The sequence below is a fragment of the Cydia fagiglandana genome, chromosome 14 (assembly GCF_963556715.1).
Source record: "Cydia fagiglandana chromosome 14, ilCydFagi1.1, whole genome shotgun sequence".
In the NCBI taxonomy this organism is placed as follows: domain Eukaryota; kingdom Metazoa; phylum Arthropoda; class Insecta; order Lepidoptera; family Tortricidae; genus Cydia; species Cydia fagiglandana.
This window is the reverse complement of record NC_085945.1, coordinates 8,255,656-8,267,612: the sequence shown is the minus strand read 5'-3', so window position 1 is coordinate 8,267,612 and position 11,957 is coordinate 8,255,656. Positions and strand designations below refer to the sequence as shown.

The window sequence follows — 11,957 nt, the reverse complement described above, 5'->3', positions numbered from 1 at the left end:
GCGTGCACGTGTTACCATTACATACTACATGAAGTCTCTTCTGAGTCTTGTTAGTTTAAATCTTTCTGTGTGTATAATAAGGTTTGAAATTTGAATACTTAAATGGTGAATGGCATACCCTTCAGTTTTCAAGTGATTTGTGTTTTCGAATACGAATGGTACGGCTAGTTAATACGCGTTACGTAGAACCTACGTATTAAGGTAGACTATGATATGGCGAGGAGGTTTCATCTGTCTAAGTATCTATCAGCAATTTGTCTTTTTATCCCGTTCAGGGTTAGTATAATATAGCAGAATGTGACATCCTGCGGATAAAGGTACCTTATGACGATTGGCGCTTACGCTATTATTAACGCCGCTCCAATATTATTGCAACGCTATGCGGCATAAGCGCCAGCCGCCATAAGGTACCTTTATCGCGGGACGTCACAAATAAACTTTTAGTAATAAAAGTGCTGATAAAAAGAGATACAAGGTAACGAACAAACCTACATCCCATTGTGGGTTAGTACTTCGGCAATTCATAATTCATATACTTAAATTTGACTAGAAACAGAGAGAGATTAGCATGGCTCTGCGCAAGAATGACATACGAAATCGTGAAATATTTCACTCTTTATCTACCTACTTATTTCTTTCCAACTAGATGTTTGATTTTGAATAAAATATTGGTAAAAATGTAGGTAGGTACTTAAATAAATAATTTAGCAGGTACTTACTTACCTATAGCTTAAAAGATTAAGGAAAAGAACTTTTGCATGTAGTTGTTATTTTGGATTTAATTACACTTCACATATATATAATTTTTTATCTAAGTCTTTATTTAACATCTATAAAAATATGATCAAATTTTTAGGTAGGATATCCACAACGCAGGCTTCGTCAGGTGGTCACAAATGCAAATCATATATATAAAATCGAAAAACCAGAACGGGATAAAAAACGAGGGAAGAAGAGAGATGGCACCTTACAAATTTCTAAAAAAGTTTTTGACACGTTTCACGAATAAGACGCACGTATGATAAGAAAAAGCTGTTCTAATCTATTATCTAAATATGAGAATATAACTAGAGCATAAAAACTATCGCTTTCGATGCGTATTTAACTTACAATAAGCAAAAGAAATTTTCATAACATTCTTCATTTTACGACTATCGGCCATTTTCGGAAACTCTGTTGGTTTCGTTTCGATCTTCAAATAACCAAAATTATGTTTGTTATGTTGGTATGCAGTGATTTCGGCTTTTTTTACTCGAAGTAAAATAAAAAGTGCTGTCAATGTCAACCTTCGTAGCCCCCATACGAATGACTTCTGTCATATTACTAATAATTTGCATTTCGTTGTATTAAATTTATTTTCGAGTTATATTATTCAGATGACTTTTATGGCTTCGGCAACCATTGCCATTCGTCCGGGGAACGGGCTGCCGAGAAAGCCCAAAAATAAAAAGTTGATACGTTAATATGAAGTCCATCAGTTCAAGGGATGACTTTAGAGATATAATCAATTCGGGAATTGTTTTCTCGCGTAATAAGATACGACTCGACCAGGTAAGATTTTTCTTCTTGCTGAAAGTCACCATCAGATATATCGGAGCGGATGAGGTATTCACAAATATCTGAACCATGTAAATTATGTATAATGTAATCAAAGTGTATGTTCAGATATTTTTGAGCGACCTTGGTGGCTACGATATATATCTAATGGCGACTACACATTCATAAAGCAAATGTACAGTCAGTATGAAATAGATAGTGACGGCTAAAGTAGCCAAATATATCGTAATATAACTTTGTTGCCATAGAAATAATAAAAATGTGTTCCGATATATTTGGCGATATATTTGGGTATTGGAGAGACCAAAGCGGCTGAGCTTCCGTGGCTCGGACACAAAGAGAATGGGAGAGGATCGTGCCGAGAGCGTACTTGGGACAACGAAGTGGGAGACAGCCGATGGACGTCCTAGGTACCGCTGAAACGACGTAGTTGCTCTAGACCTGCCCAACCTCCGCCATGCTGACTGGCGAGAGCTATCGCAAGACCGAGAAACATGGCGTGATCTGGAGTCGGAGGCCAGGACTCACTTTGGGTCGTTGCATCACCGTAGCCGTAGTAAGTAATGTTAATATCCAGAAAGGGAAATGGGGACTACGTTTGTATGAAAAGGCGATTATCGATTTATGGGCGGTGATCGTCCATATTATTCTTAAGGCGGAAATTAATCTAATGAACGTTTTGGAACTAGGCTTATAAAAATAAAGAATAATTTTATGTTGAAACAAGTTGTTATAAATGTGACGTCCCACAGGTAAACGTACCTTATGGTGGTTGGCGCTTACGCTATTATTCGTTAATAATAGCATCGCTCCAATATTATTGCGGCGCTATGCGACGTAATCGGCAGCCGCCATAAAGTACCTTTTGCCGTGGAACGTCACAAATACCTACGTAGATGAAAAGATACAATCTTGCCTTTTATTCATCAAATCACATCATTTTTTGAGAAATTTGCGAATTAAGTTATCCAAGTAACGACTACAATTAAATAAGAAATGGGATATCACAGTTATAAACCCTGGCAAGGTTGCATATATATCCAACCCTGTCTGACTGTGTTATTAATTATTATGTACATAGTAATGTCGGCAGTTAAATAAACATAAGATAAACTCTATATTTCATTTACGCGAGCGGAGCCGCGGGCCCGTCTAGTTTATAGATATGTGTATATTATATATTTCGTCGTCTAGTACCCACAACACAAGCCTTATTGAGCTTACTGTGGGACTAGGTCAATCTGTGTAAAATTGTCCTATAGTATTTATTTATTTATTTAATGGCATATATACCTATGTTAATTATACAAAATGTACCTATCAAATTGTATACTTTACTAAATATCTCTCTCCTCATTGGTGTTACAATAAAGGGTGTACTACATTTATAATATAATTATATTACATACACATAATAAGTATATCATAGGATATGTATAATCACATTGGTTTGGCGTCTTCCCACCACCAGGCGATAACAAACATGCTTCAATATTATTCTTAGGTTCCGAATATCGGTACAGCTGTTTAATGACAGCGTTTACACAAAAATAAAACGCTAATTAAATAACTTACCATATTCGGAACTACAGATGCAACGGATAGTTGTTTGGCCGCATACAGGATACCGGATATACGGCCTGACCATAGGCGGAAATATACCTACATTCCGATTTTTCAGGTGAGCATTGTGGAAGTTTTGCCCTGTTTCGTAATGAACTTTTGCACGGACTCATATAGGTCTATCACTACGAAATTAGTGCGCGAGCTAGTGAATGGAACGTTTAAATTGTTTTAAAATAATAATCGAGTATGATTATATTCCGATATCAAGCATAGTTACTATCCGGTATCCGGCCGGATATTAAAATAAGGGCGAGATAGGATACCGGATAATAACCGAATATCCGGTGCATCTCTATTCGGAACCTAAAGTTTTAATCCTGCATGGTGCACATATGTATAATTTTGAGACAATGACTTGAAAATTTATCTTGTATAACTGACAAAGCAACCTGCCTGTGTGGTAGGAGTGTGGGGGAGAGAGGGACGTATATGCTAGAAAAAGACAATACGACCTAGGGGCTGTCCATAAATGACGTCATCTATTTTTGACGATTTTTGCCCCCTGCCCCAAATTTGAAATGACGTAATTTATAAATAGCCTCCTGTGACAGTGTTGCCACTCTCAATATTGTTCTTAGGTTCCGAATATGGTAAGTTATGTAATTAGCGTTTTATTTTTGTGTAAAACGTTGTCATTTTAAAGCCGTACTTTTGGCCTTATTACAAAGGAATAAGGTGCAAAAGTGTAAACATATCTTTGGCGTCGACTATTATTATACTATGTTATACTTATTAAGCCTCCTCCACACTCGTGCGCGAATCGCGGCGTGAAGCCGCGAACGCGAGTGTGGCGTCGATTTTCGCAGACAGCGAGAGGGGGCTTTCTGAAACTTAGGAACGTAAACTAGTTATGAATAGAAAGAGCACGAAATAGTCAATATAATACGTTTGTTGAAAAAAAAAGTCTACAGACGCTTAGGCGCGAAAGGTTATTGTCTCATAGAAAATTTGAATTTCGCGCCTTTTTCTACTGACAAAGTTGTTGGATAGACTTTAATATAAAATTAAAGAGTGGGCCTACACACTTCGCTGTGACAGAATGTGAAAGTGTCACCAAACTGTCAAATGACTACGATAATAAGTATTCCTTTTATAATGCCACTCCACACTATGCCATTCTGAAATTAAATAAGAACGATAGTCATGCGAAATTTTTATTTTTGTAGTGGGTCATAACGTTGACGACTGACGTGTATAATTTGAACATCAACCAATATTAAAATAATGTTGGAAATTATATCAGTTATTTTTAATTAGCTATCATTCACGCGCGCGTTCATTTCGCTCAGACTTGGCCGCACAAATATTTGGTGCGAGCGGGACGCCCGCGCACGTTCGAATTGGCCTGTCACTTGTAGCAACTTGTAGTTAAGTACATACTTACCTACATACTATCCACGCGTCCTTGGCACGAACTCCCGCCACCGCCCGCATTGAAACTGTACCCGCGCGCCGCAAGGAAATGTAATCCTTAGCATTAGCGCACAGAGTTCAAATTTGGTAGTTTCATTTAGCGAATTTGTTAAATTGCTCTTATTTATTACATTGACCATGTTTTAGTGTGATTATGTATTGAATATCACTTTGAACGTTATCAGAACAAAGTCTGCTAGAAATTATATCTATAACCATTTTTTCTAGCACGTTTAAGGCGTAAATATATATAAAAGTGATACAAATAATATTGATGTTGGATTCTCGGATAAATAGCTTAATGAAGTAGTTTTATGGTAATTAAATCAAAGACTTAATTATAACTTTTTTTTATATCAAGTTACGACGTATATCCGTGAGGTCCCGCAATTTATTGAATTAGTTATTTTTCGTGTAAATATTTTGACCGATTCCATTGTCGACTCATTATATATATTATTTTCGTCACGTTTACGAACTAAAAATACTATTACTATTTTTAACAAACAAGAACGGCTCTTTTTTTAAACTATTTTTTTTTACCTACTTCCGGAGGGAAAGTTGGTTGGATTCGAAAATAAAGTATCTTAAAATGATCTAAAGAACAGGAATAAAAAAAAAATTGCCTATTACTAATTAATGTTTAACGTAAGCGTATCTTTCTTGGGCTAATTTGCCTTCGCTTCCTCTTAAAACATCTGCGGGCGACATGTCCATTACGCTTGCAATATGAGCACAAAAGCTTGGTGTTCTTCTTTATCATATACGCTGTCGAAGTGTCATAAGTGTCATTGTTAGTCTAAATGTGGTTTGTTCGATTATCTTCTTGTAACAGTTGAGTACGGACGATCTCACTAGTAAGTGTGTTTGTTAATCCAGCCGTCTCCAAACCAGATACTAGAACATGGTTGTTCACGCCAAATGGACGAGAATCCATGGCTCAATGTAATGGTACGTTTACACGCTTGCCAAGCCTTGGCAAGCCTCGACAATCGCAAGCATGTAAAAAGGGCGTTTGGCTTGGCTTGCGTGAGCTTGTAGGTGCTTGCTTCCGATCCAGTCGAGTGTCGGTGTTTTTACGCAGATCAAAGGGCGTTTGTGGCAAGCGCTTGCGACGCATTTATACGTTGGCCCGCGTTTAGTAGCCATTTTGATCTCGCGGCGTGTACACGTTTGTTGTTTGTACGAAAAAAATAATAAAAAATGAGTGGCTGGTCAAATGAAGAGACTCTTTCGTTTCTGGAACATTACCAGATGGAATCCTGCATCTGGAATCCGAAAGATTCAAATCATAAAGATAAGAAGAAACAAGCAGATGCATGGATTCGTCTTGCTGAACTTACCGGACGGCCAGTAAAGGATATAAAAAATAAAAAAGAGATATTGATGACTACTTTTCGCAAGCACTTGAAAAAAAAACGGGAATCTATGCGTTCGGGTGCAGGTATGTTCCTACGATATATTTATAATTATTTTGATAGTCTTATTAGCAAGGTATAACTTGTGTATAGTTTCTCGAGTATTTATTTAGCAAGATAGTTTCGAACCGCAACTAGGTATCTTGCGGAATAATCGATCTAATTTTCAACGTTTTTAGGGTTCCGCAGCCAAATGGCAAAACCGGGACCCTTATAGATTCGTCATGACATAGACATAGACATTATTTATTGGTAATAAAATAAAATTACAAGTCAAACATATTACCTACTTAATAACATTACAATTAAATTGAATTTGTAAATTACAATGTCATTAGTTTATACATAATTATCAATACATTATTAGCAATTAGACTTATTAACAAATTCCTCAAACGAATAAAAACACTTCTTAATAAAATTTCTACATTATTGAAATTTGGTGCGAAGATGTATTCTGTTAACCGCATTAAGATTTTAAAATAAAATCAGAAAAAATCCAAATTTTTTGGGGTTCCCCATACATAGAACAGAAACTCAATTTTTTTTCATTAAACCTATACGTTTGGGGTATCTTTGGATAAGTATTTTAAAATGATGTTGAGGTTTTTTTTTATTTTAGGTGCCGCTGAAATATACAATCCGTCTTGGTATGCTTACGAAACCATGGAGTCATTTTTACTACCAGTTTATACTTGCAATGAAGGGATAAACAGCGAAACTGTAAGTAAAAAAATCATTTATTTAAAATAAAAAAAAATACCATTGGTTATACATTTATTTGTACATTTTAACTGACTTTAAAAAAGGAGGAAGTTTCTCAATTCGACCGTATATATGCTTATTTTTGTGAACTTATCTCATCCTATTAAAATATGAAGTAAATTCTTCCCTGACTTCTTTGGCATTCAGCGGAGATCTTCGTGGTATTTGTGGTAAATTTTGCAATGCATTATATATGTCGTTATCTCTGCGCCATGAACCACGGGTTACCATATTTCCATTACTGTCATATACGTCAAACGAACTCGGAGGAGTATATCGGTTTGAAGAACTTTTACTTGTTCTCAAGAAGTTATGTAGTAATACACAAGTCATCGTAAATTCCGTCACAGTTTGTGGTGCTAAATCGATAGGGCGTCTGAATATTCTGAAAACTGAGGTTAAAATTCCAAACGTATTTTCAACTACAACTCGGGATCTAGATAAGTTTTGGTTAAATAACCTTTTTGGTGAGCCTACTTCATGGTTTCCAGGGTAGGGCTTCATTACGCGTTGACTCAATGCAAACGCACCGTCAGCTAAAAACACGTATGGAATATTAATATTCGATCCTGGAAGTCGACAAGGCGGTGGAAAATCTATCTCGTTTCTACATATTCTTTTCCATAGTAAACAATTATTAAAGACGCCACCGTCACTTATTCTTCCTTGAGTCCCGATGTCTGCGAACACAAATTTGTATTTGCTATCCACTAACGCCAAAAGAACAATGCTAAACGTTCTCTTATAATTGAAATACTCTGTTCCACTATGAGCTGGGCTTTCAATAACTACATGCTTGCCATCCAATGAACCTATGCAATGTGGAAATTTCGTCCTGAATCCTTCTTCTATATTAAGCCATCCTTCTGCTGTGGTGGGCATCTGTAAAATTAAGAAAATGAAGTGTAAGAACAGTATATTATTTTTTGCAGCAATCACAACAAATAGAAGAAGATGCAGATCAGACAGAGGATGATCCTCTGATAAGAGATCGTACAAGTACGGTTGCCGCGGATCAGACAGAGGATGATCCTGTGATAAGAGACCGTACAAGTACGGTTACTCCACTATCCAGACCACCAACCATACAGGCGGTTACTAATAAACGTCGTCGCCCTTGTTCTGAAACGGCTGAAAAGCAAATGGCCGTGGCTTTTGGACAATTAACAAATGTTTTAGGTCAAAAGCAGAATGAAAATATACCTGCTTACAAAGACGACGATTGCGATCTATATGCTAAATTATTGGCTATAAAGCTACGTGAATTGCCAAGTGATGAACGAAAAATTTTGATGTACCAAATAGATGGGTTGTTTATAAACAGAATAAATCAAAAATCAAATGAGCGTCATACACCATACCCTCAATATTATTCTAGACCGTCGTCAATGGCTGGTGCATATTCACGCCATACACCATCTCAACTTTTTCCGAATCGGCCAGCATCAGTTAATAGCGTTAATTCTGAACCCATTCATAACAATCTAAGTTTTTTTCCCTCTCCAACCTCCGAAACCTCACATTCAGCGCCAAACATAACAGCTTCATCTACATCAACAGCATCCTCGTCATCTATTCGCATTATATCGGACCAAGTCATCAATCCAGTTCCACATGAAACCAACATTATAAACATGGCTTTATTGAATGCTTTTGAAGATTTTGATTCGTCGACATAATGTTTATTAAACTTGTTGAATAATTAAACAATAATAATAAAGCAATGATTCTATTAAACTCTAAATAAATGTATAACATTCTATTAAACTCTAAATAAAAGTAGTACAGCAAAAAAAATATATAACATAATGTTTTGTTTTATTCTTACCTTAACTTGATCCTTTAGAATCTCATTAAGAGCTCGGCAAACTTCACGAATGATTATCGATATCGTAGTGACAGATACTTTAAACAAGTAGTGAAGGCTTATGTAAGAATCACCAGATGCTAAAAATCGTAGCGTAATGGCAAGACGAAATTTGGCTGGTATAGCTTCTCTGAAGTCTGTATCATGCTTGGATATCATTGGTGAAATTTTCTGCAGTAAAAACTCAAAATCAGGATAGCTCATTCGGCAAAAGTTATCGAACTCTCCAGATGGTTCATATAAAAGTTCACTAAATTTCTCTTCCATAAATTGTCTGTAAAAAATATAATATATCGTAAGTATTGTGGTATAACGTAACTAACTGCAACAGATAATGGTTTAATCAAAATAGTAGTCACCTGGTACGATTACGATGAATCTTTTTCATCCACCATCTTCGCTGTCGTCGAGCTCTCCTTTTTTTTGTTTCACTTTGCTTGCATTTTAAATAAATGTACGTTAAACCAAATGCAATAGCCGCCACAAGTTCGGTGTCCGCCATGCTTGGATGTTTATTGCAGACTGACGCATTCACAAGCGTGTAAACGCCATTCAAACGCCAAACGAGATTTGTATAGGCTTGGGGCTGTTTGCCGTTTGCCAAGGCTTGGCAAGCGTGTAAACGTACCATAAAGAGGTCAATACGGAACAACTAAGGAAAGTCATTCAATTGGATCTTCATTCACCGTTCACCAGTCTAATCACTGATTGGAAACGGCCCTGTTCAAATGCGAAGCTCGTCGCAAGCACACGCGCCGGGGCGCGCAGATGATAGCTGGTCGGTCATACCGGCTTCGCCATCATGGTCTCATTTGTCATACATTTATGCCTCGGCGGCCCACAGTTACGCGAGTCAGGACGGGTTAGTTTTACGTATTACATATGACGTTTTGATAGAGTAAGATCCGTATGTGAATAACAATATACAATAGTTCAGTAGATTCAGTGCTTTTCATTACCAACGCCACGTGCACCTAACCTGAAACAGGTTACCTCCTCATCCCAGCCGCTAGGGCAGCGACGGTACTTCACACAGCTGGCCGGAGAGCTGGCGTCGCCAGAGCGGAGCGCGGCGACAGCACGCTTGGGAGCTGATCACGGCAGAGCCACGTGTCACCAGGTCAAGAGTATACGAAAGGCTAAGTACTAGATACTAGAGAGATAGCTGAAGCAGCTCCTATAGTACTGAGTACATGTATACTTGCAGCCAGGAAGGGCTGCAGGGAACGTGTTGGTGGTCCATGCCCATGCTAGCATAGGCTGAGGAAGCCTATGTATTCTACATATCTTGTGATGCCTGTTCATGGCTGCATCATTTTTGGTGAGCTCATTCGGGGATCTACGATCGCCCGCTTTGTACACGACATTTTTGTGGTCTATGTCAAGGGGACGGCCTTTTTCGTATTCAATGGTATTCTTCGGGCAATCCGGAGAGCAATATTTCGGCTACTTCGCCATATTCAATAGTCTTCCCTACATCAGAAAGCTGGGCGACGAGCATCATCACACCTTCTATGTAGTTAGACATGCAGAAGAAATTGTAGGACTCTATTCAAGTAAAGGGTACTTTCCTGTATAGAGTCCTAACAAACCAAGGATGACTCAACGTATAACAACTTCGGCTAAAGCGATCAAGAAAATCTTTAAAAACACAAAATCAAAACAAGAAATACATTTTACATTGCACGCCAATTTTACATACAAAGCTAGGGCTTTGAAAAAAGGGCATTACAGGAACCGACGACTCCAACTTATTAGGTAGATGCAACTGTTTGTGATGTTAGTTCTAAAGATTGCATGTAGGTACGGTAATAGCAACGAGTGTAAGAACAAAACGAACACTATACAATGTCGATAAAATAAATGGTGTCATAAAATGGAATGAATGGACAAGAAAAGAAGAGACGTATTAGAAGGAAGGCAAAACCATGAAAGCCTTTAGAAACATCCGAGAAGAGAAGATATGAGTGATCAACAAGCTGTTTTAGATAACGAGAGTGAGTTTTTATTTATTTTATCAAAAATACCTAAAGAAATTTACATGCGATGTACAGTGCGTGTGTGATTATTTGGACAGGCGCTCGCTGCAAAGATATCAACATAATATAATTTGATTAATTTGTGTGCTCTAACAACATATTATTTCTACTGTACATAGCGGAATATTCCATTCTGAAACTGCTATTTAATGTAACTTAAAATAATATTTTTACTATTTGGTTACATTTTATTCAGCCTAGCAAAATTAATCTTAAACTTCATATATCCGCAATTTTTCATTGAATAGTATTCCGAAACTTTCTGTTCAGAAACCCGCAGCAGAGAGTGTAGAGTTCGTATAAACGCAGTGAAGAAGGTAACGGAATAGAAGTAGGTATAAAGCGGCGTAGGGTCAGGTGGGATAAATAAGTACAGGGCACTGGTAAAAATAAAACTTAAGCGTTTAACACTCAAAATATTAGTCTTATTTTTTAACCCGGCAGATGCCTGACCCTAAAGATGTTTTAATGTGGCGTTGTTTTAATTTATAATTATAAAATTATAATGGTATGATAATATGATGAATAAGTAATACATGTTTTTAAGGGACCCTGAAATGACAATTTACGCAGATGTGGATTGCTTCTGTCAAGAAGTAAAATATCATCACTGGCGTCATCAACGTGGCCATGGTTGACAACCCATTTCCTGTTGTCACGAAAATGTTTTGGATGTGGATTTGATAATACATCTGATACCAACAAGCCGCTTCATTTTGTTATTAACAAACAACAGATGAGACATTTGTTGTCATACGATTTTTTTTGGTGCCATGGATGCTATATATTTGCAGCATATGATCACTATCCATTAGATGAATGCAATTTTTGCACATAACAATTCTCCATTCTATCACGTGATTATAATCATAATCATAATATATTTTTTAATACAGTTGCTCAAAAAGTGCTACTTTACGTAGCTGTTTAGCGTGCGGAAAGTTGGTTATCTCGAACTAGTGCTTTTTACTTTTCCAATTTTTTTAAATTTATACTTGTTCCAATTCACGACTACTTATTGATGAGTGTTAATATTAGTTTCCTTTAAACGTCGTAATCAGCATAAAAACCTACCGTTAATGTAAGAATACGAAAAATATTACATTTTTCATATTTAATTACTTACCTCTTCATCATTATAACACGTTTATTTTTTAATATTCAATATTGAAAATTCCGTTCTTAATAAGTTGACTGAATGGAACGGAATAGCTGCCAAACGCCCATAGATATAATATACTTAAAGACGACGTCTAACCGAGCTGTCACTGT

At 36.9% G+C, this 11,957-nt stretch overlaps 2 protein-coding genes and 1 non-coding gene across 3 annotated transcripts; 2 read left to right on the top strand and 1 right to left on the bottom strand.

Moving 5' to 3' along the window:
• Positions 1–508: 508 nt before the first annotated feature.
• On the top strand, positions 509–619 carry LOC134671021 (U6 spliceosomal RNA). Its single transcript, XR_010099161.1, has one exon. It is a non-coding gene; the product is annotated as a U6 spliceosomal RNA (small nuclear RNA).
• A 5,625-nt stretch (positions 620–6,244) lies between these two features.
• On the top strand, positions 6,245–8,594 carry LOC134670527 (uncharacterized). Its single transcript, XM_063528336.1, has 2 exons — positions 6,245–6,737; positions 7,712–8,594. Exons 1-2 carry the CDS (start codon positions 6,609–6,611, stop codon positions 8,456–8,458), a joined length of 876 nt encoding a protein of 291 aa, XP_063384406.1. The 5' UTR covers positions 6,245–6,608; the 3' UTR covers positions 8,459–8,594.
• Positions 6,777–9,296, bottom strand: LOC134670526 (uncharacterized). Its single transcript, XM_063528335.1, has 3 exons — positions 9,006–9,296; positions 8,608–8,920; positions 6,777–7,661 (listed from the first exon to the last, which is right to left on the bottom strand). Exons 1-3 carry the CDS (start codon positions 9,275–9,277, stop codon positions 6,870–6,872), a joined length of 1,377 nt encoding a protein of 458 aa, XP_063384405.1. The 5' UTR covers positions 9,278–9,296; the 3' UTR covers positions 6,777–6,869.
• Between the last annotated feature and the right edge of the window lie 2,661 nt (positions 9,297–11,957).

Bases quoted from the DNA above. Each gene is read 5' to 3' on its own strand.
- LOC134670526 (XM_063528335.1), bottom strand. From the start codon at position 9,277: ATGGTACGTTTACACGCTTGCCAAGCCTTGGCAAACGGCAAACAGCCC. The intron at 8,921-9,005 runs GTGACTACTATT...TATTTTTTACAG, and splicing joins ATTCATCGTAATCGTACCAG to ACAATTTATGGAAGAGAAAT. The intron at 7,662-8,607 runs GTAAGAATAAAA...TTAATTTTACAG, and splicing joins TTCTAAAGGATCAAGTTAAG to ATGCCCACCACAGCAGAAGG.
- LOC134670527 (XM_063528336.1), top strand. From the start codon at position 6,609: ATGATGTTGAGGTTTTTTTTTATTTTAGGTGCCGCTGAAATATACAAT. The intron at 6,738-7,711 runs GTAAGTAAAAAA...TATTTTTTGCAG, and splicing joins AAGGGATAAACAGCGAAACT to CAATCACAACAAATAGAAGA.